The 27,292-nt window shown below is 34.1% G+C and overlaps 1 protein-coding gene across 1 annotated transcript; it reads left to right on the top strand.

Moving 5' to 3' along the window:
- Nucleotides 1–543: 543 nt before the first annotated feature.
- Nucleotides 544–26,986, top strand: LOC117577891 (cholecystokinin receptor). The gene is made up of 5 exons (XM_034262869.2): nt 544–1,500; nt 23,163–23,363; nt 23,425–23,715; nt 24,604–24,778; nt 26,342–26,986. Exons 1-5 carry the CDS (start codon nt 837–839, stop codon nt 26,787–26,789), a joined length of 1,779 nt encoding a protein of 592 aa, XP_034118760.1. The 5' UTR covers nt 544–836; the 3' UTR covers nt 26,790–26,986.
- The last annotated feature ends 306 nt before the right edge of the window (nt 26,987–27,292 follow it).

The following is a 27,292-nucleotide window of genomic DNA, read 5'->3' as shown; positions in this document are numbered from 1 at the left end:
TTTCCTCTGTTTCTCCTCGCTTCTTCTGGATGCACTTGTTGTGCATTTCCAATAAAACTAAACAAATATACTGAAAATATACCAAATAAATAATGAAATAAATACTTATGTGAAGTAAGCTGCTTTCCTCTGATTCCGCTCGCTGCTTTTGGCACTTGTTGTGCTTTCGGCTTTTAGTAAAAAAACATTTTCAATAAAAGTAAAGAAACATACCGAAAATATACCAGAAAATTCTAAAATATATACTTATGTAAGGAAAGCTGCTTTCCTCTGTTTCTGTCCGCTTCTTCTGGATGCACTTGTTGTGCTATCGGCTTTTGAGTAGACCGCCAAGCATGTGAAGTGAAGATGATTTGAAGTGCGCATGTTGCGCAACATGTTGCAAGACACCGCCGCATGGCAACATGTTGCACGTTGGCCGCTTGTTGCTGCCAGCCACTGTTGTTGCTGTGGTGAGTTTCGTCCGTGTTTTTTGGCAATACGAAACGAATCGCAACGCAGCGCAGAGCAAACGAAACGCAGGCGCCAGTGTTAAGGCCCCAATGGGGCGACCAGTTGCCAACGACACGTTCAACATAACGGTAGAGCGCAGACAGAGCGAAGCACGCCATTTAGCGACGACGTTGACGTTCAACGTCAGCGTCTCGTGGGCGTCTCGTCGAAGCATCAGCATCGGCATCAGCATCAGCATCAAAGAGCATCATTGTTGAACGTTGCGCGCGCGACTTAAAAAAGTGATTTCAGTGTGATTAACTTTTGTTTTATTTTTTTGCTGTGATTGCAACGGAAACGGAACTAAAACTCAATTCAGTTTGTGTGTGTGTGTGTGTGTGTGAATGGGAATGTTCAGCGTGAGCAGCGAGGATGCCGATGCCAGCACAACGTCAACGTCGACGTCGACGTCGACGGCCGATGGAGCTGCGTACAAAGCGTTGCTCGATTATTATGCCAACGCTCAGAGTGCAGCGAGTCACATTGTCTCGTTGACGCTGTCGCCGCTGAATGACACGCTGACCGGGATGGCGGTTAATGCCACAGGCGGTGGCGCCTCCAACTGCAGTGTTCGATGCAACGACAGCTTCAATGATGTTAATGATGTTGATGATTCTGCACTCGCTGCGAGTAATTTCTATGTGATCACCGAGTCAAGCCTCGACACCGAGTCAACAGCGAGTGCAACAATGAGTGCAACAGCAACTGCAGGTGGAGCTGGAGCTGGAGGAGGAGCTGCAAGTGGAGGAAGTGCCACCGAGATGCCTGTCTGGCTGATACCCAGCTACAGTGTGATCCTGCTCTTTGCTGTCCTCGGCAATCTGCTGGTGATCTCCACACTGATGCAGAATCGTCGCATGCGCACCATCACCAATCTCTTCCTGCTCAATCTCGCCATCTCGGATATGCTCCTCGGTGTCCTCTGCATGCCCGTCACTTTGGTTGGCACGCTGCTGCGCAACTTCATCTTTGGCGAGTTTCTCTGCAAGCTCATCCAGTTCTCGCAGGGTAAGTGCTGACAAGTTGTGTGTTTGGGATTAGGTCAGTGATTGGTGCTCCATGAATTCATAAACATTGCTTGACTCGAGTCCAATCGATTATGCTTTGTATGCTGCACTTAATATTCAACCAAAATCAAATCTAGTTGAGTTATATAAAGTGGCAAATAGTCTAAGACTAGTGTGCTCTGATTTTGTGAATTTAAGTTGCATAAGTCACACATCACTCAAGCAACAAAGTGACAAAGTAGAAAAAAACACATTGTATATTACATTGATTAAAGTTTTCAATTGAAAATTGTGCTCGAAAAGGTTTCTCATTTTTAAAGAACTAAAAATTAAATACAAAAGTTTTAATTAAAGTGATTTTTCCTTTTCCTTTAAATTTTTGTTTTATAACATTTGGAAATAAAAATTATTAATGAAATCTTTTCAAGAATGTTTCCCATTTTTATCGATATTCAAATGTTTTCAACGAAAAGTTCAATAAGAAAAAGTCTAAAAGTTTTGTAAATACATTTTTAGTCTTAGTTTAAAATTTGTTAAATATTTATTATTTCAATGATGATTGAAATAAAGTTGATATGCGAAAACATATGTTATTTAATGATACTTTAAATATAATATTCATATGATTATTCAATTTTAACAAAATTGTATTTTTCAAACATGCTCCTAAAGCTTCTTTAAATAGGGAATAGTTGAGATATGCATTTATTTCAATTTACTATTATTGAAAAAGAAAATCATGATGTGATGTTGAAATTGGTGTATTTAGTTCTTGTATATTTCGAATTTCAGAAGTTCGTTAAGATAAGAATTCACATACAACACTTATTATTATTTTTATTCACTATATTTATCATATAACACTTTTCATTTTTAATAATCTGAAGAGTTTATCTGTAGAAAATGCGAGCTTGGAGTAATTACTTATGCTGAATTTAATTCATAAATAATTTAATAATTTTATTTATTCATTTGTGTGTGTGTGTGTGTGTGTGTGTAATTGTCAACAGTTTGAGCTCTGTAACAGTTGACAAAACTTTGGCGAAACTTTTGTGTTACACAAGGATTCATAATCTCAGTGCATATTGAATATATAATTGCAATTAGCTGAACTTGTTGAGATTCTTAAGTTGAGCAAGAAATTGCGGTGAAAGCAAAGAATAATCAAGTCACAAAGTGATTTTTGAGTTGTTTAGCTAAGGAATTAAAAACAATTTGCACTTGAATTCATTTTTAATGTATAATATGATGGTTGTTAATATAGTAATTATTATTACAATTATTATTATGTATTTATGAAAGAACTAGTTTTATTTTTGATATTATTATGATTATTAGTTCATATACTTTTATTGACAGTTTGGTGTATTTTGAAGTCTATGGCATGTAGTATTTGGAGTGTGGTAGTATATTAATATACTAATTATTGTCTTCGGTAGAATTTAGTATTTTTTTAGTACATTACCCTCCGAAAAATTTTGATTTATTAAAGAATAATACCGCACCCCGACTGTAGCTTTATCATTATCATTATAAATATAAATAAAGCTGCAAATAAATGTTGCAGCTCTTTTTTCATGATGTTTGTGAAGTAAAGCGTGTGTGGCATGCAACATGATTGCGTGTGTGTCTTGAGGTATGAAATATTGTTCTAGTTGTGGCATCAATATAAATGCTTGTGCACTTTTGAAACGATTGACATTTGTTCCATCGTAATTAATGGATTGCAATAATTGATTCCAAGCGATAAGTTGCGCAAGTTTAACTAAAGTGTTGACGACTTTCGCCGCCTTAATTGCGGCAATTTAATGATTGATTGTAAATGTCAAACGAATGTCTTGTCATTGAGGATATTTTTGGAAAAGCATTTGAGCTGAGATTAGACAGCAAGATATACATAAATGTATTTATAGAAAGACAGTCGTGCGAAATGATTTCGACGCAAAAGCAATTATAATTTAGGGGGCGAAATATGTGACTAAGTAAACAGATTTCGCATTCAAAATTCGAAATTCGAAAATTCCACATTGCAATTCAAATTCATTGCGTATGAGTGTCGTCTGCATGTGGCGACTGTCACAAATAGTCATGTAAACTAACCCATCTTCCATCTCCCTTGTTATCCTTGTCACTTATCCTGCGTCGCTGTCGCTGTTGTTGTCGATGTCGATGTTGTTGCCGTTGCTGTGGCTGCTGTTGCTTGTCACATTCGTGACTCCCATTAAAATTACTCGAATTAAATAACAATTTATATATTACAGCTTTCAGTTATCGCTCTCAGCTGTCCGTGTCGCTTTTCGTCCTCCTTCATCTGTCTGTCTGTCTCACTCTCTCTCACTCTCTTTCTGTCTGTCTGTCTGTCTGTCCGTCTGTTTATTTCAATTGCCATCGCTTGCCGTGCTTTTCAGCTTCAAGTGCGCGACATTTAAATTACGCACACACCAAGTCCACTAAGCATTTCTCATTTTTTATTTGCCAGATTCTAGCATTGAATTTACAGTACACACTTGAAGAAAAAAAAAAACAAGCACATAAAAGAAGATTGAAATTCAAACAAAAATTTACACAAAAAAAGTGAATTTCATTTTATAGATTGAACAGTATTGAACAAAAATATATTTTTTGCTCTTTATTTTGTATTCCTACTTAACTTAATCTTATGGTATATAGGATTTTTAAATGGCAAGGTATTTTTATACTAAATAGATAGATTATGTATTTATTTCATCATTGAGTTTCTTAAGTATCATTAATAATATAATTCACCAAATAAACAACCTCTTCTTTTCATAAATTTATATATTTAAAGTTAGCATTTTAATATTTTAAATTTTAATATTAATTTTTAATAATAATACATATGTAATTTTCTCAATTATTGTTAGACTCTGTCAATGAGAAGACTTATAAATAAAATTAATGTATAAAAGAAATGTTTATCGGCACTAAATTCTTGAGTTGACTATATCTTAACACATTTAAAGTAAATTATTCTCTTGTGTATAAACACTTTAGTGCAAAAGTTTGTCAATTTAAGAATTGTTTTTAAAATGTTTATTTTATCTTGTTTACTTTGGAATGTTTACTTCATATTTGAATAAGTGGCAAACTACAGAAAAAATGTGATTTATTTGAGCACAGTGTAGGTCAAGAATATCTCTTTGATTGCCGATAAATGTATTTTGCAGCCACAACTTGATTTATTAATATTTGTTAGAGGCAAATAGAATTTGTTTGCATAAACATGGAGGATGTCTTCTAGTTAAGTGAGTGAAGGCAACTCACATGCATGCTATTCTTCTTCTTTTTATTTTTATACTCCTTGCCAATAGAGAAGATGAAGGGTATTTTAAAGACTAAAAAGACTAAAAGCACAAAAATATGGTGGATGGTATATTTGCATACCAAGTATTGGTTACGAGGTATATTTGCGGTATATTTGGTTAAACCGGTTTACTTTTAGTGCTTGGCATAAAGCATTTTAATGTTGTTCGTTCTATATGGTATATTTTTATACCAAGTACTGTTTGTTTTGGTATATTTGAGGTAAATTTTGTCAAGTCATAAAGGTTTTTATTGTTTTTATCAGTGACGGTATATTTTCGAACCAATTACTGTATGCTTTGGTATATTTGAAGTATATGTGGTTAAAACGTTTTAGAGTATTTCAATCTTGTTCGATCGAAATGGTATATTTTCATACCAAGTACTGTTTGTTTTGGTATATTTGCGGTAAATTTTGTTAAGCTGTTTTCAAACTTTTTGTTTTTAGCTTAAAGTATTTTAATATTGTTCTTTCACGATGATATATTTTCATACCAAGTACTTACTGTTTTAGTATAGTTGCAGTATATTTGATTAAACCATTTTAAAGTATTTCAATCTTGTTCCATCGAAATGGTATATTTTCATACCAAGTAATGTTTGTTTTGGTATATTTGCGGTAAATTTGGTTAAGCTGTGTTCTAAGTGCTTTGTCTTTGGCATAAAACTAATGTTGTTCGATCGAGATGGTATATTTTCATCCTGAGTACTAATCATGTTAGTATATTAGCGGTATATTTGGCTAGTCACACAATTCTTGCTTGGTATTTGTCGAGACGAGTAGCGAGTATCTCAAAGTCGAGCACACTCGACTGTGGCATCGTTTTCGTTTTCGCTTTCGTTTTTGTTTTTGGCACTGCGTATTGATTCACCCTCGTCGACAGTTGGCAGTTGTCTCCTCCCATGCGATTTGTTGCGCTTCTTTTTGCCGAATTTGTTCGGCGTTCTTTTGTCATGCAAATGACATGCAAAGCGAATGCGGAGGCGCCAAACGAGCAACATGTAACAGAATCATATTGGGCCAGCAAAAAATAAAAGAATAACAACAGCCAAAAAAAAAGGAAAAAAAAGAAAAAGAAAAAAATAGGGAAAGAAAGGAAAGCAATACATGGAAAAGCCTTGGCGAAAGCGAAAACAATGACAAATTGAAAACGAGACGCTTCGCGTTGGCGTTGGCGTTGATGTGTCCAGTGGTCCAGTCAAGTCCAAATGTGGGCCAGGACTTAAGAATGCCAGCGTCTTCTTTCCTGTCTTGCCCACAAAGAAAAGCGAAGCAAAAACAAAATGCGTTGTGCTATATGAATTCCGTATTCCGTATTCCGTATTCCGCTTATTATATGCCATAATTTGGGTCCAGATTAAATCAGGACGCGTATTTTCTGCATTATTACTGGCGTGTGGCACACGTACTTTACGGGAATTGTAATAATTTTCGATGCTCACCACTCACCACTCACCACTCAGGACCTTCTACTCATTTTGAGTGTACGTTGTGGGCATATTCGCGTGTAGTTTGAGTTCGCTTTTATTATCTAAATAAACAACAAGTACTCGCATATTCACTTTGTAATTTATCTAGCTGCGTTTGAGGTGTGTGTGTGGGATATATTCAATTTGCGAAAGTTAATGTTAATATTTAACCTTCAACTCTGACAACTCTGGCACAGTTTGCGTTGGATATTTCATTTTGGTTTGTGAAGTACAATATATTCTTATTACATTCATTATGTATTTGTTGGCATGTAGTATTTTAAAATCGTTTAATGGTATATCTTTATACCAAGTTATCTCTATTCTGGTATATTTGCGGTATATTTTCTATATATTTTATATATTTAATACAAAGTTTTCTTTATATTGGTATATTTGCGGTATATTTTCTATATGTATTTAATGACATATAATATTTGAAAGCCGACTGTAGATATTAATACAAAGTTTTCTTTATATCGGTATATTTGCGGTATATTTTCTATATGTATTTAATGACATATAGTATTTGAAAACCATTCGATGGTAGATTTTAATACCAAGTTATCACCATATCGGTATATTTGCGGTATATTTTCTATATTCATACCAAGTTCTCTTTATGTTGGTATATTTGCGGCATATTTTATTCAGCCTTCTTCAAATTTGTATGCAATTAATAATTATTTATTTTATTACAAGCAGAAATAGTAAGAAGTGTTAACATTTTAAATAAATTTGTTGTACTAAATTCAATTTGATTTTCATTCTCATTTTGATTTTGAAATTTCTTTTTTCAAATACCTTTTTTTGTGTTTCATATTTTCACTAGAGTCCATATTTAATCCTTTTATTATTTACTATTTTATTTATTTAGCTAATGCACTAAAATGAGGTTCGCTATCTTTTCGCCTTCTTTTCTTCCTTGCTTATCAGATCAGTTTATTTTATATTACAGTAGGTTAACAGATCATGTTATATAACATTGATATTATATATACTTATACATTGTTAATGTAAATAGTTATTTATAAATATAGTATACCAATAATTATAATATTGGAAATATTGTGTTGAGTGGAGTATAGTCCTTTATCGATAATCCAAATATAGACTTCGTTTAAGTTGCAGTATTTTGGTATACTAAAAATTTAGTATATTTAAAGATTTGTCATTTTCAAAGAAATTCACATAACTTGTTGCCCACAGAAGTATTTGATTAATCTGGTAAAATAATTATTCTGAAGCTTAATGCCAATCTTCTTAATCGAGTTGTTTCTTAAAGTCAAAGTTTCGCCAGGGTATCTAAAAGTCGAGCATGCTCAACTGCAGTCAAGGAGCAGCAGCAGCAGCAGCAGCATCGCTGTGTTTATGTTTGTTATTATGTGCGTCGCTTACACAAGTTTCTAAATAAAATTTGTTGTTGACCTTCGTTGGCCACAGCAGCCAGCTTAAGTGGGTGTGAGTGTGAGTAACTGTGTATGTGCTTGTGTGTGTGTGTGTGTGTTCGTCCTGCTAATGCGCCTACAACATAATCATAAACATAAGCAACAATAAGCAACGAGCGGCGACCTAATTCCGCCTAATTGTCTGACCAAGCTTCGTTCGCTTCCATCGCCATCGCCATTGGCATTGGCATTGGCATCACAATCGCCATCTCAGGCTTCGGCTTCGGCTTCGCTTTCAAAATCCGACTACATTCATTTCCATTTCCATTTCCATTGGCAATGCTGCTCTGCTACTTCAAGTTGACAAAAACTGTGCCACCAAATTACTTTGCTCCCACGCAGTGTGAAAACATTTGCAACAAAGTAAAGTCCTGTGGCAAATGCCTTTTTAATAGAATCAGACGGAGGTCGTTATTGTCCGTTGCCGCTGACAAGTGTTTGATTTGAAGTTATTTGATGGCTCTTCCGGCCTCCGGACGTACGCCTACAGGATTCGTAGTGGACCCTCAATGGCCACTTTGAATAACGCTCCTAGAAAAATAATTATTCTATTCCTTTTTGCGGTGGCCGCTGCTTTATTCTCAATATACAATATTTTCAGCAAATAATTCGGGTTTAGGCCAAATACCTGACTTGTTAGCAATTTAATTGCTCAGTAATTGAAAGGTTGCAAAGAATGTGTATTGAATATTAAATAAATCAATTAAAATTTCTATTTTGATTATCCTTTAATATAAGTCAACTCTTTCAACTTATTTGTAACAATTCTTGTAGCGCTGTTAAAAGAAATTCGATAGAAAATATGCAAACTTTACAAAATATGAAAATTTACAAATCAACGCAATTCTAAAAGTTAAATTTCTTGATCTATTTTGATGAAAATATACAATTATTAAACATATGTAAAAACTATATTATTTTCATTTATTTATTTTACTTTTAGTTAAATATAAGATTTCATTTTTAATTTACAGTTTTTGCAAAAATATTCTGATTGTGAAAAGTTATAAAATTGAAATGCAGAAATCAATTCAATAAGGTTGAAAGTCATTCAACATTTTGATAAATACGATTTTATTATATTATTATATTTATTATAATTCTTGCGTCTATTTAATTTTTAATTAAGTGTGAACTTTTATCTATTTATCTTGTACAGAAATTTCTAAACAACTTTCATTTTGCTACTTAGAAAAAAAATTTCTGAAGGAAATATGAATGCAATAAGATAAGATAATATTAATCTATTTAATATAAATACTGTTTTATTTTCTAGCAAACTCTTACTCCTTAATCAAGTTAAAACTGCAGTAATTATTCAAACTACTAAAAATTTAAATACATAAAATGAAATGCAAAAGAAAACATATTTATTTTTATAAAAATCTGACACAGGAATAAATAGAATTTGATTTTATTTGATATTTGTTTTTCTAGTGAGCTCTTTTATTTATTAATATTTTGTGTAAACTAAAGTAAACTAAAACCGGGATATACTCGTAAATAAACATACCGAAAAAAGTTAGATCTTTCTAACAAAGAAGATAAAACAATATTGTTGCATTTAATATATTTAAATACCATTTTACTTGCCTGTGAACTCCTTTAACTATTATATTTTACATTTATTTTGTGTTAAATAAATGCACACTTTGTTGTAGAATTTTTCAAATAATTCAAGTTAAAACCAGCAGCAAATATGCAAACTTGGCTTAGAATTTATATTTCGAATTGCGAAAGTTACATTCCTTAATTTATTCTGATTCATTTCAAACACAAAAGTATCTCTATGCAAGTTATTTAAGGTATTTAATGTGAGAAGCAACAATTGGCCAAGTGCTCGCAAAATATTTAAAAATGCATACGCAATTTTCTGGCTCAAAGTAAAGCTCAACTTTAACTCATAAAGCAGCAGCAAATAACTACAATATCAGCTTCAATATTCGAGCCAATCTGTCCAAGTTTTTTTTTATGTCAAACTGTCCAGTTGCTGGATTTGAGTGCGATTGACTCTCTCTGTGTGTGTGTGTTGCTACAAAGAGGAAATTTTGCACACAGAAATACAGTAAAGATACGCTCTATATATGCCACATACATATATTTTTCTTTTATAAGTTCAACTACTGTGCATATTTACACAATTTTATGGTTTTTCCCCAAAGCATAAAAGAAACAAGTAAGAAAGCTACAGTCGAGTGTGCTCGACTGCGAGATACCTGCTAGACATTTTGAATGAAAGCAAAACAGTGCGGTATTCATTTTAAAATATACCAAATTAATATACCACAAAATACTACAAATATCCCAAGTCAATATACCACAAAAATACTAAAAAATATACCAAATGTCATATTTGATATAATTATATAGTACTACATACGATCATAATATACCACAGAGTGCAAAATATACCAGATCGTATATCTTAAAGTACAAAAGTAATTCATAAATATCTTTTACAAATTTGTTTTCGATTGCAATCAAATTCTCAGAAATCATAAATACTACAGTTATTATTCTCCATACCTAAATTCGCGACTCTAGCTTCTAAGCTTCGCTTGCTATTCGACAGAGAGACATGTATATATCGTATCGACTGATCAAGAATATATATATTTTATGGGTTTGCCTATTACATTAATTTCCTGCCTGCACAAAGTTATAATACCCTGCTACCCTATGGGTAACGGGTATAAAAATAATATGAATATACATATGCATATGCGAAAGCAAGGAAAGAGTGACATAAAAATAGAAAATAAAGAAAGAGTTGGAGTTGGATTGGGCATGTGTCTGTCTCTTTGAGTGGTTGTTATGTGTTTGTGTGTGTGTGTGTGTGTGGTTACGTATGTGTATGTGTTCGTATCCTTGTTGCCCACTTTTGTTGACTTTTTTGGGAAGCTTGTCGTCAAATATGAAGTCTCTGCCCCGAACGCTCGTGCCAGTCAATAAAACGATTCACATGCGATCATAATAATAAAAAATTATTTTAATGCCCTCCACATATGCGCTTAAACACACACCATCACATAAACACACACATATCCTAAGCCATAAATGTGCTGGCTCATTGCCAAAGTATTTGTAATTTCGGCTAATTGACGGCATTTGAGCTTGAGCCCCGCAAAATTATGGATAGTATTTTTAGCTTGATGACCCATTATCATAATTGGGTTATGTTTAAAGCAGTTCTCGGCGAGTCGATTAAAGTCGTCGTGTTAAGCTGCTGACGCTGAGTTTAAGTTCAATTTTATACGCACATTTAATTGCGCTGTTAATTGGCTACATAATAGTAAATAGTACACTGAAAAAAAAAGAGTTGCGAAATCAATACTGTTAACAATTTTCGTCTTGAAATTAGAAAACGCATTTTGATTCCCAGAATATTTTGTATAAGACCAAGTTGTTAATAATAAGAGGAAAAAATCGTATAATTTTAAGAGCACAAATCTTATTTTAAGATAAGAAAAGATAACATTATATTTTATTTTTTACTAAGGTAAAAACTTAGATATTTTTATTACTTTTTTTGTATCTAACCGAATTATAATGTGTACTATTTTATTATTTATTTATTTATTAGATTAATGTTCTTAGTCACAATTGTTTAATCTCTTTTAAGAACAAAATGTTTAAGATGAACGTTCTTAAAACTATTAATTTTTTCCAGTGTATATATAGTATAAAGTCGGTGGGTTCTCGGCTGCTTTTTGCCTTGTGACAGGTCTTAGGTTAACGTTTGGGTTGTGCTTGTTTTTGTTTTTTTTTTTGTTTGGGTTCGCCTCGTTACGTGTTGCTAATGACGATAATTTAATTTCATTCATTTGGAATGGTTGGCCAAGCAAGTGGCCTATTTGATTATTGCTAATGTGCGTTTGTGGCACTTAAATACAGGTTACACATACAGTCAAAGTGCAGCTCTTCTGGCCAAAGCAAAGTCACGAGTCTGAGCAAGCTCATCAAGTGTGTGCAGAGTGAGTACGAGTAAGAGTTCGAGTAAGAGTTTTTGCCCCCATGGCCGAAAACTCATTAAGCAAATTGTGCAACCTGCCGAGGCCTCCATTCAACTTTTCTTCTCTGCAGAATCTACTTTGCTCTGTTCGTTTCATGCTCTCTATCTCTCTGTCTCTGTCTTTCACTTGGGGCAATAAAAACAACAATTGTCACAAAAACAAACAAGGGTCTGGGCCTGCTAGACTGCAGCCACACACACCCGAGTACTCAGTACCGAGTACCGAGTACCGACTACCGCATATTCGTTTAATCCCAGCCCCAGTTGCTGTCGACCGGAAAAATAGTCCAAGCTTCGACCAAATCCTTGCCACTCTACAATCCATGTCCTTACACACGTCGTGTGTGTGTGTGTGCTGGTGTGTGGGTGTGTCATATGTCCACTTTTACACACTTGTTTTTTCTATTCAAGCGTGTGTGTTTGCGTTTTGCGCCATGTTAACAACACATTTTGCATTTTATATTAACGTCGCTAGGCATTAAAACTTTTGTTTAACACATGTTCTCTATCTCTTTCGCCCACCTACATGCATAGACCCATCAACAACAAACAACAGCAACAACAACATTCGCATGCAACTAAATGGGTTTTTTTTATGTTTCGTATTAAAGTCGGTTTAGTGTTGATTTAACGCTCTTTCCTACTGGCAAATGGAAGTTTATTTAGTTTAGTTGAAAACTGCGCGCATATATTCCACTTAAAGTGATACACTGCGTATACGCAATGTGCGCATAAGCTTACACCCAGAGTGATGCATTGCGTATACGCAATGTGCGACCAAAGTTCTATCAGGCTTGTTGTGAGTATTATCCCATGGCTTTTCTTTGACAGCTGCTGCTATGAGCTAACGATTGATTGTTGCCTTCGAATTCCCCATTTTATGTAGTTGAATAATCACATTATTATTATTGTATTCGATCAGCACCACAAAACGATTTGAGAACAGACTTTGGCTAAGATTATTGCACAAACAAATAGAACAATTTGAAATTCCAAAGGATATTAATTGCATACAATATTAAATATTTTATTTGAGCAAATACAACTCACTTGATATTTAATTGATTCACTTCAATTGTATTCACATTCACATTCAAGGATTTATGCACTTTGTATAATTCCAAGAACATTAAATTCTGTATTTTGGATTTTCAGCTGAACTTCGTTAACAATATTGACTAACAGCTGTGCATCTGTTTTTATTATTTTAATTCATTTCAAGGGGCTCTTAAATTAATTCGCGTATGTGTATGCTGAGAGATAAATGAAGTGTTTTCGTTTTTGAAACAAGATTTCAACGAGACTGAAAATTCTTCTGAAAAATTCAAGTAAAAACTCACTTTAAATTCTTGATTTAAAAATTTATTTAATTTGAAGTGCGCTTTAGAATTGCTTAAAGAACGAAATAGGGTATATAAAAAATTCAATCAAATTAAATCAAATGTTTTTTTTTTTTAATTCGATTTTTAGCAAATTAGTAGCTATTCATAAACAAATAGATAATCTGGTTTATTTTTTTATGTTTTCGTATATTTTCAAAGTAATAATATATCGAAATACCAAATATAACCTTTGGAATGATTTGGTATTTTTTTGGTATATTAATTTGCATTTGCTATTTATGAACATATGGATAATCTAGTATATTTTGTACTCTATGATATATTTTCAACATTATAATTTTAGTTTTAATATATCGATAAACCAAATATAACCTTTAGTATATTTTTGTATATTTTCGGTATAGCTGTCTTACTTTTTAATTTTACTTTGATTTTTTTAAGTTTTATGTCTGAACCAATCAAGCTTTAAATATCAGAGCTTAAATTCAAATTTGATGTGATTCACAATTCAGCTGGATTAATTCTTAATTTTAAAGGCTGTGTAAGTAAGTTGACGTGATGTATAAACCAATTCTACATAATTATGTTAAGCATCTGTGCATAAGAAGAGAAAGAAAGAGTCTAAAGTTGAATTACATAATTAATGATTTCAGAATTTTTCTTCTATTCCCTCAAACTAATTAATGCATCGTTCTAGCAAATTATTATTGACCGAAACGAGATTGAATTAAAAATTGTATTTTGCAGAATGAATTATACTATTATTGTGCTCAGTGTATCTATAATTATGGCAAGTGCAAATTAATTGCTGCACATTTCCCAGAATTACTCGGTTCATATCGATCCAAGACATGGCAACTTGTGCCAAAAAATTGCGAAAGAACTATAACAATTAACAGCTATATAATCCATTGTGCAATGCTTTGGCATTCAGACTAAGCACAGCAGAGTGAAGTAAAGAAGCATTTATGAAAATTCTCTGCTGCAGCTCTCTGCTCTGATATGTATTCAAATATCCTCAGGAGAAGCGGAAAGTTGAGTAAGATTTCACGTAACTTTGAACTTTGTTTTTTTTTTCTTCTTTTTTGCGCAAAATGTGCTCGAGTAGTTTTCACTCGGTTGGGCAATGCATTTGCCTGATTGTGTTGGCTAATGACTCTACCGGGCCCAAGCAAAGCTCCAAAGCAACCAACGAGAAGGAGATGGAGTGTGTGTGTATGTGTATGTGTGAGAGAGAGAGAGAGCATGTATATTGTTATTTCAATTTTCACTGAGATGTTTTCTAAAGCAAAAGTTGCTAGCATTTGGGGATTTGCTTAGAAAGAAGTTTTTAATGAATGCACATTCGCAGCAAAATTCTCTCTCTCTCTCTCACACACACACTTTCTGCTCTCTTTCTCTGTCTCTAGCTCAACCGCAAATTCGATTAAATATCACTCGGTTAAACTCGCAAACCTTCATAGAGAAAACTTTTGATACATACTCATAGAATATGAGAATATGCGAAATCTGGGCTGACGATTTAGTCTGCGTAGCCACTTTAAAATACTTACTTAATTTGATAACAAAAACAAAAAAACCAAAAACAAAAAAAAAATGGGGAGAGAAAACAGGCGGGCGCTGAGTACTTTGTCAAGTTTGTTTCACTTTTGAGTTAAATAGAATTTGAGCGTGCCAAGACTCGAATCTCGGTTTTTCTTCTGCTTTCTCTTTTTTTTTTGGTCTAACGTCAAAGTTTTCGCGTGGCCCTCGGCGCAGAGACCTCAGGACTGAGCTCTTATATTCCCTGTGATTTCGGCTCTTAAATGTCGGCATTTATGTGTTAAGTCTATTGAATTTAAACGAATTTGCCAGTTTGCTTTCGCTGCAAAGTTTCTCAAAATACGGCATTAAAATTTTGCGAAGCCTGAGCCCGTAGATTTTAAAAATAACCCAAAATGGAATCAAAATTCTGACAATTGGGCAACTTTTCTAATATACTCATAACATAATTGATTGACACGGACACAGCTTTAAAGCGTTCACAATTTGCCATGCAACGAAATAATAAAATTGAATTGGTATGCTTAAGTATCATCAACATTGATGCGGCTAAAAGATCCATTTAATAATTTGGTTTGAGAAGAGCTTAACTTGAGAACACGCACATCCATGTTTTTAGTTGCATGCGAATTATGACTAAAATCAACATTTTAAATGCACGAAAGAAAGATTAAGAACAACTACTCAGTTGATTCTTGGCAAACTAAGTTTCAGCTTCGACAGCAAACTGCTGCAAGTTGTGCCAAGTGTTGCGAGGCGTGTTCTACACTGGTCAACACAGACGTGCCGTATGGTAGCACAGAAAGATTTTGCACAGAGCAAACAACTTTGAGAATGTAATTTTGAGACCCGTTTCGCTTTTGAAACAATTTAAGAGCGTCTATTTAGTTTGTTCAAATGCAAATGTGCAAAAGAGATGCATGTTCATTAGGTTACTAGAATATATTCAGTATATATTTTAGTATATATTCTTCAAGTATATTTTCAGTATGTGTATATCTTCAACATATACATTAGCATATGTTTTTGTTTAAATGTAGTATATGTTTTTGTATATATTCAGTATATATTCTAGTATATATGCAGTATATATTTTAGTATATACTCAGTATATGTATACATTCTAGTATATATTCAATATATTTTCTAGTACATATATTCAGTATATATGCAGTATATATTCAGTATATGCTTAAGTATATATTCTAGTATATATGCAGTATATATTTTAGTATATACTCATATATATTAGTACATATTCAATGTATTTTCTAGTACATATATTCGGTATATACGAGTATTCTAGTATATACTCAGTATATGTTTGAGTATACATTCTGATATGTATTTGTTATATATTCTAGTATATATATTCGGATATGTTCCTGTATTCCTAAAAAGAAGTAGTACATCAATATACCAAATATACATTTCGGCATATTTCAGTATTTTTCGGTATATTAATTTTGTATATTTTAACGATGATACCGAAAAAACAAAGACAATTTTTCCAAATATTATTTTTAATGAATACACGAATATTCATGAAGGTTGTGACACAAATAAATGCACAAAAACAAATTTGAACGGGTCTCCCATAATCAGTACATTGCTTCAGCTTTATTACTTGTTGTTTTTCTTGTTATTTTGCTTCTTCGTTTAGCAGCTGCATTCAGTGTGAAAAACCTTGAGAGAGAGGGAGAGCGTGAGGACATCTGACGCGGTGACACGAAGGATGGTAATGAATGAAAATCAGTTAAGAACTTTGCAGCGTCTGAACTGGCAAAAAGACAAAAAATATAAGAAAAAACTTCCAAAAACAAGTCGAAAAAATTCGAAAAGTTTTGTAAGCTCTGCGCAAATTTATAATTTGCCATCTTTTAAGTCAAGGCACATCAATCTCGACAGCATGCAGAAATTGACGTGACGCCAGGAGAATGGGATAAGCTTGTCTTACGAATCCGAATACGAATACGAATACTTACGAAAACGAAAAAAGAAAACGAATTCGTATTCGTATTTGCGCTGCAGTTGAAGTTTCTTTCAGCCAACAAAACTTGGTAGCAAACGTCTGGAGAGTCACGCAAAGCTGACTGCAAAAATGATTTAGAAAACCAATTAATAATTGTGAAAGCTAGAATTTTAAGGAATTTCTCTTGCAAACTGAAAAAAAGGCTTACTACAAATTTGCAGCTGAAAATCAATCAAATTAAATCTCAATTTTTATTTATATACATACATATGTTATTTTAATGGCCGCTTTTAATTATTAAAGGTGAAATAATAATGTGAAATTCAAACGAAAATATTGGCAAATACTTGAATTGAAAAATGCTTCATTTTTGCTATGGCATTTATTACATTTAATTTACATTACATTTTTATTATTATTTTTGTCTTCGGGCTAATCTTCTAAATTACAAATATTTAAAATATTAAATATGAATTGGATTAAAATGAATTGGATTAAATGACATTTTATTTAGTATATATTATTTTAATAACTGAATTTTACATAATTGAAATTGTAGAATTTGTAATGTATCCAAGTATATTTTGTCATTGTTATCATAGAATTTGGAACACTTTTTAATATATCATAACAATTAATTATTATTTTTGACTTTTTATCTTTAGCCCAATTTTGTAAATTTAAAATAATTTAAATATGTTCACCTTCAAATCAATTAAATTAAATGACATTTTATCTTATATAAATTATTTGAATTTCAGTTTATAAAACGTACAAAATTGAAGCACATAAATGGAATAATTCTATTTTATTTTATTGAATATTTAATTTATAGATTTGTTAAATATAATTTATATATATTTGCATTTAATATCATTCCAAATTCCAAATTAAATCGAATTAAATTAAATAGATGTTAATGTGGATGGCGGCCATTGACAATACTATACAATAAGATTATTTGAGAGGCCACCTGGCTCTTGGAGCACCTAAAATTGGCGTCAGAGTAAACAATTGATGCTGTTGGTCGATGCTTTTCGTTTGTTTGCCAGTTGCCAGTTGCCAGTTGGCAGTTGTCAGTAGTTGCCTTGGCCATTTTATGCGGCATTTCCCAGGTGCACAGCGTTTGTGCATTTCTATTTTTTTGTGCTTATATCGATTGCAACTCGTATTCCAATTCAACGTGTCCGTGTCCAGATGTGTTCCCTGTGCTCTGACCTTTTGTTCCAAATGCTTTTGCGATTCGATTGCTGTTTATTTCTGTGTGTTTGCTTACAGAGCAGAGCAGCAATGTTGAGAACTGGCATTAAATAACCAATAACTAAAAATTCCATCAAACTGTTCAGCATCAGCTATCACAATTTTGCTGTTGATAGCTGATAGGTGATAGATGATTGACTGCGTTGTTTGCTATAAAAATGTCGAACTATGTATCTTGGTGTTTGTTTACAATGCAACGGGTGAAATACTCGTATTGTAGTGAACAAATGGGTTGGCAAATAAATGCAATTAAATTTTGATGTAAACAAAACATATTGCATTGAACTATTGTACGGATTCACGGCAATCAATGCCGAAATTTTCTACAACGCAAAGCTAAATTAATTTTCATATTTTTTCCATATATACATATGTATATATTTTGTATGTTTTGCCAATGCAATTGAATGTGTTAACCTACTGCATGATTGGCAAATAAATACTAAAAGTTTACCACATTTTCTTTAACTGTTCCGTCGATTGTTTTAAATTGAATTATTACGTTTGATGTGTCACGTAGCCCATCTGAATGCAATGTGCTGTGTGTTTGAGTACAACAACGAGTGTATTCGAGTGTATTCACAAAGCTGGAGCCACAAGAATTTACGTCTGAATTGTGTTGCATACTTTTGGGGGGGCAGAGCGCAAAAGCATCTCGAAATATTTGGCACTTTGGCACTTTGGCTTTTGCCTTTTGCCAGCAGCTGCTGTCTCTGCTGCATTTTTGAAGTCTGTCTGATAAATGCATAAATTCTTGTGACACAATACTCACAAAAATATGCTGAGAATGGCAGTGAAGCGAGCAAGAGGGATTGCGTTGGGAAATGTTTACTGTTTAACTTTGCACTATGTTGAATTTGACCCGTTTTTGTGGCCAAAATTAAAATTTTTTAAATTAACAAGATTTTTGAATGCAGGTTTCTTGTATAATAAAGGTTATTGCTATACGAAGGTATTTTAGAAAAGTGGGCGTGTCAACGCCCACATAAATCGAAAAAAAGCGAATATATAAATCAATTTTCAAGTTAGAGACCCGAATTTTGGAACACATGATGAATGTCCTATTTCAAATGCTTCCTGAAAATTTGGTTCAGATCGGATAATAAATATGGAAGTTATTCAAGAAAAAAAAAATCGCAAAGGCTTTAGCAGTTCTGCAATTCTGGCCAAATGCTACTCCCTAATAATTCAAATTACGCAAAAAACCGCAAAAAACGCATAATGAGCTTACATGTTATGAATTCAGAATTGACAGATCTACAACATGTATATGGACACTTACTGAACAAATTTGAACATTTTAGTTAAAACCTTTTGGAAAGTTCAACTTTCTTTCGAAAAGTGACAAGGGGACAACACTTGCTAAATATACAAATTGTTAGAAAAATACGAACAAAACACGGAACATATTAGTATCAACACATAGTAATAACTTAAAGAAGTAATATTCCTTTTGAATTTTATTATTCAATGATTTTTTGTGGGAGATATGCCAATTTGAAATTGCATCGCAAATTTAACATTTAACACTGCACGTATTGTCTGCTTGCAACAGCTTACTTTAACAGCTGTTATTTTAACATTAAACTGTTAAGTTAACATTTTCGGTATACAATATCGCGATTTGATCATTTCTCAACATGGTAACATTAAAAACACGGAAATTTGAATACTTGCGAAAAATGAGTTTTGGCCACGAAAACGGGTCAAATTCAACATAGTGCTTTGGTTTGGTTTGGCAGCTCAACAGTTTGATTGATTCGCCCAAAGCGCCATGACAACTAAATCATTTTAAAATACAAACACAATTTGTAAGCGTCTTACTGCTCTGAGTGTGTGAATGAATTCGAAAGTGGGCCTACTTTAGTACGTGAATGTGCGAGTGTAATTCAATTTGCAAAATGCAGAACTGACATCAAATGGGAAGCGGGCAAAAGACGAGCAAACATTCGAGCACAAATTCAATTTCATGTTTTCTTTATTTACTTATTTATTTATACATACACATGCATGCATACATACATACATACACGTGATAGATGCCAGTGGTTGTTGCTGTTGTTGTTGCTGATTGAATTTGATTTGTTCGAAAATCTTCTTGAAGGCCAAAAATTCCCGAGCTCAAATTCAGATTCAGATTCGGATTCAGATTCCGCTACCAATTCATCTACAGTTACAGTTTCGGTTTCGGTTTCACATTCAGATTCTGATTCAGATTTAGCAGCAGCGAGATTCCAAAGCCAGCCCCGTAGGCCGACGTCGACGTGTTAAGCATATTACGTATACGACACATTGCCTACAGCCCCCCACCTTGCCGAGTCGAGGACGAGGACGAGACGAGCGAACATAAATATGCGAAGCGAGGCGCTGTGACAGGTCCCAAATTTATAAGCGTCAGTTGGGCGATAAAATTTGATTGCCGCAAATAAAAGAGGGAGGAGGCAGCAGAGCAGGGCATGACGTATAGTATGAAGTATGCGGCATGCGGCATGGGGATGGGGCATGGGCCATGGGCATGTCCATGTCCATGACAGCAACAAACAAGCCCCCGACACACGCCCATAAAAACCACAAAATTTGTTTAGCCAGCTAAAATACAAACGGAAGCGATTATAAACGCACACGGCAATGCCAATGGAAATAGAAATGGCAGTGGCAATGGAAGTAGAAAACAGAACACAGAAGCAAGAATAACACGCAGACCAATTGGAATGGCAAAAGGTTCAATCCGGATGACATATGGCCATAATGTGTGCGTGCTTAGGGCCAAGACGACCCTTTCCGTCTCCTGTGATTACGACTTTAAGTAGCCCCGATTCTTCAACGACGGCTATTTGCTCATATGCCAGCAATTTGGTAATAGACCATTGCACAGCATTGTAATATACAATTTTAGCTACACACTCGCATGCGTGTTCTGAATTCTGAATTCTGAACTCGCAACTAATCAGGTGCATGCTATATATATATATATTTAGATTGGCAAATATGTCTCAATTTTTCGAATTTTTCTGCTCGTCATTTATTTACTTTGCGTGATTTGAATATTTCCATACTTTCCAGTTTATTAGCCTAATATCCTGTTCTGCCTTTGACAGAACACGAAGATGGATTCAATAACAAATAAGCTGCACTTAGTCAACATTTCTTTGTGCATTTGTCAAGTCAACTTGATGCGTCATAAATATTTCGCAGTAGTCAAATTCGATTTAATTACGTATGTATATGTGCGTCACTCAATAATACAAATCGCTTACAATAAATTGAAAATGTCACTTCAAAGTGGCATTTTTATTTACGAAATCTTATGCCACAATTTATACTTTCAGTTCAGTATATGCTGTAGTAGATAATCCGCATATATATTAGCATATATTCTAGTATATATTCATAAATATGTTCTCGTCTATATTCAGTATATATTTTAGTATATATTCAGAATATGTTCTTGGATATACTGAGTATATGTTTTAGAATATATTCTAGTATATGTTCTAGTATGTATTCAAATATATATTTTAGTATATTATATGTACAGAATATATATTAAGTATATGTTCTTGTATATACTCAGTATATATTTTATTATATAAAATAGTATATATAGGGCAGATGGGTATTATATGTTGGTATACTTCAAAAGTAGTAATACATCAATATACCAAATATACATTTCGGTATATTTCAGTATTTTTTCGGTATATTAATTTGTTGTACTTAAACGATAATACCGAAAATGCAAAGACAATTAAGTATAATATATTTTTGTTCAGCTAACAACAAATTGAAAATGTTAATTTAAGCGGCATTTTTATTTAGGAAATTTCATGCCACACTTTACACTTTCTATTCCGGCTGATGTCGAGACTCTATTACTGAACTTTGGCACAAAACTTTGTTAGTTGTACAAAACAAAAAAGGGATGTTGAATCATAGTCATGCTAGTTTGCCATTTATTGTTTAATTGGGCTTTTACCCATTTAATTGGATACACGAAAGTTTCATGTCCACAACATTGCATTTGCTGTTGCTTCTGTTGCTTCTGATTCCCATTAGAAAGAGTTCTCTCAACTTTCGTTAAAGTTTTCAAACTCCACAGCAATTTTTGCCCACAATGCATATATTATATACTGAACATTTTCGTTTTATAATTTTGCTCAATCTCCGCAAAATGTGATGTGTTTCTCGAGACCTGAACCCAAATTGAATAGAAATATCTCCCACTGTGTGTGTGAGTGTGACAAAAATAAGTGTTCAAGCATTTTTTTTTTTGATTGTAGTTTTTGTTGTTGTGCAGAGATAGACAAATTTGTTGGGCAGTCTCGAGCCAAGTTGAGGTTAATAAAGAGGGAATGCAAGCATTTTTTTTTTGTTGTCGTTGTGCTTCTCGAATTACTCATTTTATCACTTGACAAAGAATGTAATAAGCTGGGACACACGCTGTCCCTTTTTTTCTATTTTGTTGCGTGTTTTGTTCGTTGTTTAGCAAATTTAATTAAATTATTTATAAATGAGAGCCTGACATTCATATATATCTTGCTACGCAGAATGAAGCAACAAAACTGAGCACTGATTGTTTAAGATGCGCTGTTATTTGTCAAAGAAACTTTTACTAGAAATGACAAAGAAATCGCAAGATATTGCAGACACTTTTACTTAATTAATTAAGGCGATGTTATTAATATAATTTTTTTTTTGTAAATACTTTCGTTTTTTAATATATAATTGAGCTAGTTCTATAAAAAGTGATAAAAGTTAATTTAAAATTTCATTTTTTATTTCAGTTTCCTTTCTATAAAGTATGCTTTAATGAAAATATATATATCTTACTTTTCTGTCTTTGATGATACTTAATTTAATTTGCTGTAAACTTGAATAACAAAATATGTTTTATAAATGAAAATGAATCATATGATTTAGAATGATTTAGAATATGATATGTTCAGTGTTTGGCCTAGGTCATAATTCTGTCATATTTTTAATGAATTATTTTTGTGGGTACTAGAATTCATAGTAATATACTATTTAATCTTTTTTTCAATGAAACAATTTTGTTCATTGGGAATTTAGACCGGTTATTAACCAACGGTTTTTAAAAGAAGATATCATCTTTGAGATTAAATTTGAATTAAATAATGATAATAATGTTTGAAAATGATAATAATTTATACCATAAGCCCAAAAATTATAACCAAATATTGAACCTTAGTTATATTCGTAGTATTTTATTTATCCAGTATTTTATTTAAAGTATTGTTGTATTAATTAGTTAGCCTTTTTTCTCTTTTCCAGCGGCCTCCGTCGCCGTCTCTTCGTGGACCTTGGTGGCGATCAGTTGTGAGCGATATTATGCCATCTGTCATCCGTTGCGCTCCAGATCCTGGCAGACAATAAGTCATGCCTACAAGATAATCGGCTTCATTTGGCTTGGCGGCATCTTGTGCATGACCCCGATAGCCGTCTTCAGTCAATTGATACCCACGAGTCGACCAGGCAAGTCAGATTTGTATTTAATTGCGATTGCATTTGATTGGCAATTGTGGTAATCTTTTAGGCTATTGCAAGTGCCGCGAACATTGGCCCGACCAGGGATACGAACGTTTCTATAATATAATGCTGGATCTGATATTGCTTGTGCTGCCTCTGCTTGTGCTATGCGTGGCCTACATATTGATTACGCGCACTCTCTACGTGGGCATGCATGTGGGTGGCAAGGATGTGAATGCCAGGACAACGCCGCTCAGCAGCTGCAATCCACAGCCGGCGGCAGCATCGGCGGCCATTGCTGCCACGCCTGGCAGCAGCAGCTGTATTCTTGTTCTCAATGCCCCCGCTGAATACAACGGTAAGTTCACGTGTGTGTGTGAGTGTGTGTGTGTGTGTGTGTGTGTGTGTGTGTGTGTGTGTGTGTGTGTGTGTGTGTGTGTGTGTGTGTGTGTGTGTGTGTGTGTGTGTGTGTGTGTGTGTGTGTGTGTGTGTGTGTGTGTGTGTGTGTGTGTGTGTGTGTGTGTGTGTGTGTGTGTGTGTGTGTGTGTGTGTGTGTGTGTGTGTGTGTGTGTGTGTGTGTGTGTGTGTGTGTGTGTGTGTGTGTGTGTGTGTGTGTGTGTGTGTGTGTGTGTGTGTGTGTGTGTGTGTGTGTGTGTGTGTGTGTGTGTGTGTGTGTGTGTGTGTGTGTGTGTGTGTGTGTGTGTGTGTGTGTGTGTGTGTGTGTGTGTGTGTGTGTGTGTGTGTGTGTGTGTGTGTGTGTGTGTGTGTGTGTGTGTGTGTGTGTGTGTGTGTGTGTGTGTGTGTGTGTGTGTGTGTGTGTGTGTGTGTGTGTGTGTGTGTGTGTGTGTGTGTGTGTGTGTGTGTGTGTGTGTGTGTGTGTGTGTGTGTGTGTGTGTGTGTGTGTGTGTGTGTGTGTGTGTGTGTGTGTGTGTGTGTGTGTGTGTGTGTGTGTGTGTGTGTGTGTGTGTGTGTGTGTGTGTGTGTGTGTGTGTGTGTGTGTGTGTGTGTGTGTGTGTGTGTGTGTGTGTGTGTGTGTGTGTGTGTGTGTGTGTGTGTGTGTGTGTGTGTGTGTGTGTGTGTGTGTGTGTGTGTGTGTGTGTGTGTGTGTGTGTGTGTGTGTGTGTGTGTGTGTGTGTGTGTGTGTGTGTGTGTGTGTGTGTGTGTGTGTGTGTGTGTGTGTGTGCTAACGAATCGAATACATCAAATGGGTATGTTTCGTATTCTCTATTCTCTCTATTCCCCATAGAAAGCAGCAACAACAACAACAGTGGCACCACAACAACGACAACTGCAACAGCAACGGCAACAACGACTCTGACAACATCAGCCACGGCAACAACAACGACTTTGACAACGGTCACACTGGCCAAGACATCGGCATCCTCGCCCAGTTTGCGTGTCCATGACGCAGCGCTGCGTAGGTAAGCCAGCTAACATAACATAACAAAGAAGTGGAAGTTGATACTCTCTTGACCTCAGCCTTAAATAACAGTTGAGCGCAACGTTGGCGACACAATTCCTGTGCTATTTAGCTTTATTCTCGACTTGCAAGCTTAAAGGAACAGAAATCTTTATGAATGAATATATTGATGCGAGTTTAGTTGTTATTATTGCTCAGATACTGTAAAGGAGCCTATCTCTAAGTGTTCAAAATATATACCAAAAGTTTTTTTTTTTATTTTTAGTGAAGCTCTTGGCTAGCACTTTAATTAAAGCTAAGACTGATTTTTCAATTGCTTTTATGTTTTAAGATAATTGCAAAAATGAACAAATTCCAACGCAAACCAAAAAACGAACGAATTCATAAATTTTGTCGTCGAACAGAAAAATTTCCTAAATTCAAGTGTTCAAACACAAACTTTACTTATTTTTAAAATGTTTTTAGTTTATTTTTTTTTACTATAAATAGTTACACAATCCTCCAGAGAATTATATATACGTAAATATCAATTTTGATAGGAAAGAATTGTTTATAACTTAAGTTTTAATTTTAATATTGCAAACAGTTGGTAATGTCTGAGTCAAATTGTTTTGTTTTGTTTTTTCATACAAGTTTAACGTTATTGAACGTTATAATTTATTATAAAAAGCTATAAAGTTCCTTTGTGTATTGTAGATGACAAAATTTGGGTTGAAAAGTTTTTTTTACCTACATGCTTATTTACTTACTTTAATTCGTTTAAAATAAAGTTTCAGCTTGGCTAAAAAACTACAAATATTGAAAATGACAAGCCCAACTTATTCTGTAACTTTGCCCACGTTGCATTTGTATACATACAACTATTTTTATTTCATTGAAGCTTTTTGAAATGTGAAAATTTTTATGACTTCAGTAAGTTTCCATAGTTATGGGAAATTCGAGTATTGAGTACTGTATTCCCCCCATGCCCAACTATCCGACGCCAAAACATATATTTTTATGAAGTGAGGATTTTGAAGACATAGTTTATCATCTGTGTAACAAATCAAATCAATTATTAAAGCTAGTTAGGACTAAAAACATCCTTTATAATTTGAGTAAAAATTTCAGCTTCTTAGCACTTGTCGCTTAATCATTGAGTGAATTAAAGAACGAATCTCAAAGAACTTCATATTTATAAATAAATAGCAAAGTGCAATCATTAAGTTTATTAAAATGTATGCAATTAATTTGACAGATTTCGTATTTAAAAAGGATTAACATCAGATAAACAAAATATATAACAAGAATGTATAAATGACTGATAATTGTTTACTTAACTCTTACTTTATATATTTTATAGTTTACTTTCAATTTCAAAGTTAGAAAAGGACTTATTTTAATAAAGTGCTAGCCTTTGACTGTTTGCTATTGGCTAAGTATTGGGTATAATATTTGCTTTTTAAATAAAGTTTGTTAGGACTTTGACCAATTTATCTTAAAGAGATTGTTGAAGTGAATTAATCGCAAACAAATATTAAATATATAAAAAAACATGACTTGCATTGATTTGTATTTGAAACAGATCGAATGAGGCCAAAACGTTGGAGAGCAAGAAGCGAGTGGTGAAGATGCTGTTTGTGCTCGTGCTGGAGTTCTTCATCTGCTGGACACCACTGTACGTGATCAACACGCTGAGCATGTTCATCGGGCAGGCACTGTACGAGTACATCGACTACACATCGATCAGCTATCTGCAGCTATTGGCCTACTCCTCGAGCTGTTGCAACCCGATCACCTACTGCTTCATGAACGCCAGCTTCCGACGCGCCTTTGTCGACACCTTCAAGGGTTTACCTTGGCATCGCAGTCGCGGCGGCCTCTCGGCCAGTCAGGCTGGCATCCCCAATGTGGCCAACAACAATCCCGGCCTGGCCATGGACACCTGGCGGTCTCGGTCGCGTCACGAGCAACTACTCAACTCGGTGGTCTACACAAATAGCGCAGCTGCTGCCGATAGTCCGCAACTCTAATTAGCGGAGAAGGAGAAGGAGGAACAGAAGGAGTTAACTCTTAATCAATAATCGTACTATACGTGTAAATATGTAAATGCTGGCGTGGCTTATGGACGTTTTTTTTTATAGTTTTTTTTTTTTACATAAGATACATAAAGTTAAGTCCTTTGATGTTTCAATTAAACTTCCTAAGGTTGCTAACATACAAACGAATAAATAAATAAACGAAACGAAATTAACTATTTACTCAAATCGAAGTTTCGATTACGTGTACTCATATTTATACTCCCTTTACATTCTCCCCAACATTGCTTCCTTGTGAAGTAAAGGTAATTAAGAAGGACTTCTGCTGGGAATTGATAGTGTTGAAAGTTGGCCACTTCTTGTGCGGCTTGCGGACTCGTAGTTGTCCTGTTCTGTTCCTCTCAAGGATGTCTTCCGAGGGCCGTTACTTAAAATGTAATCATTTTTGACACAGCTTGAAAGCGAGCTGCAGCTTTGTTCGCATGCTTTTTAATTGT

The sequence above is a fragment of the Drosophila albomicans genome, chromosome X (genome assembly GCF_009650485.2).
Source record: "Drosophila albomicans strain 15112-1751.03 chromosome X, ASM965048v2, whole genome shotgun sequence".
NCBI classification, from domain to species: domain Eukaryota; kingdom Metazoa; phylum Arthropoda; class Insecta; order Diptera; family Drosophilidae; genus Drosophila; species Drosophila albomicans.
Note: the sequence above shows the minus strand (reverse complement) of the source record. Positions and strands in the feature narration are given on the sequence as shown.

Bases quoted from the DNA above. Each gene is read 5' to 3' on its own strand.
- LOC117577891 (XM_034262869.2), top strand. From the start codon at position 837: ATGGGAATGTTCAGCGTGAGCAGCGAGGATGCCGATGCCAGCACAACG. The intron at 23,364-23,424 runs GCAAGTCAGATT...GTAATCTTTTAG, and splicing joins GATACCCACGAGTCGACCAG to GCTATTGCAAGTGCCGCGAA. The intron at 24,779-26,341 runs GTAAGCCAGCTA...TATTTGAAACAG, and splicing joins CATGACGCAGCGCTGCGTAG to ATCGAATGAGGCCAAAACGT.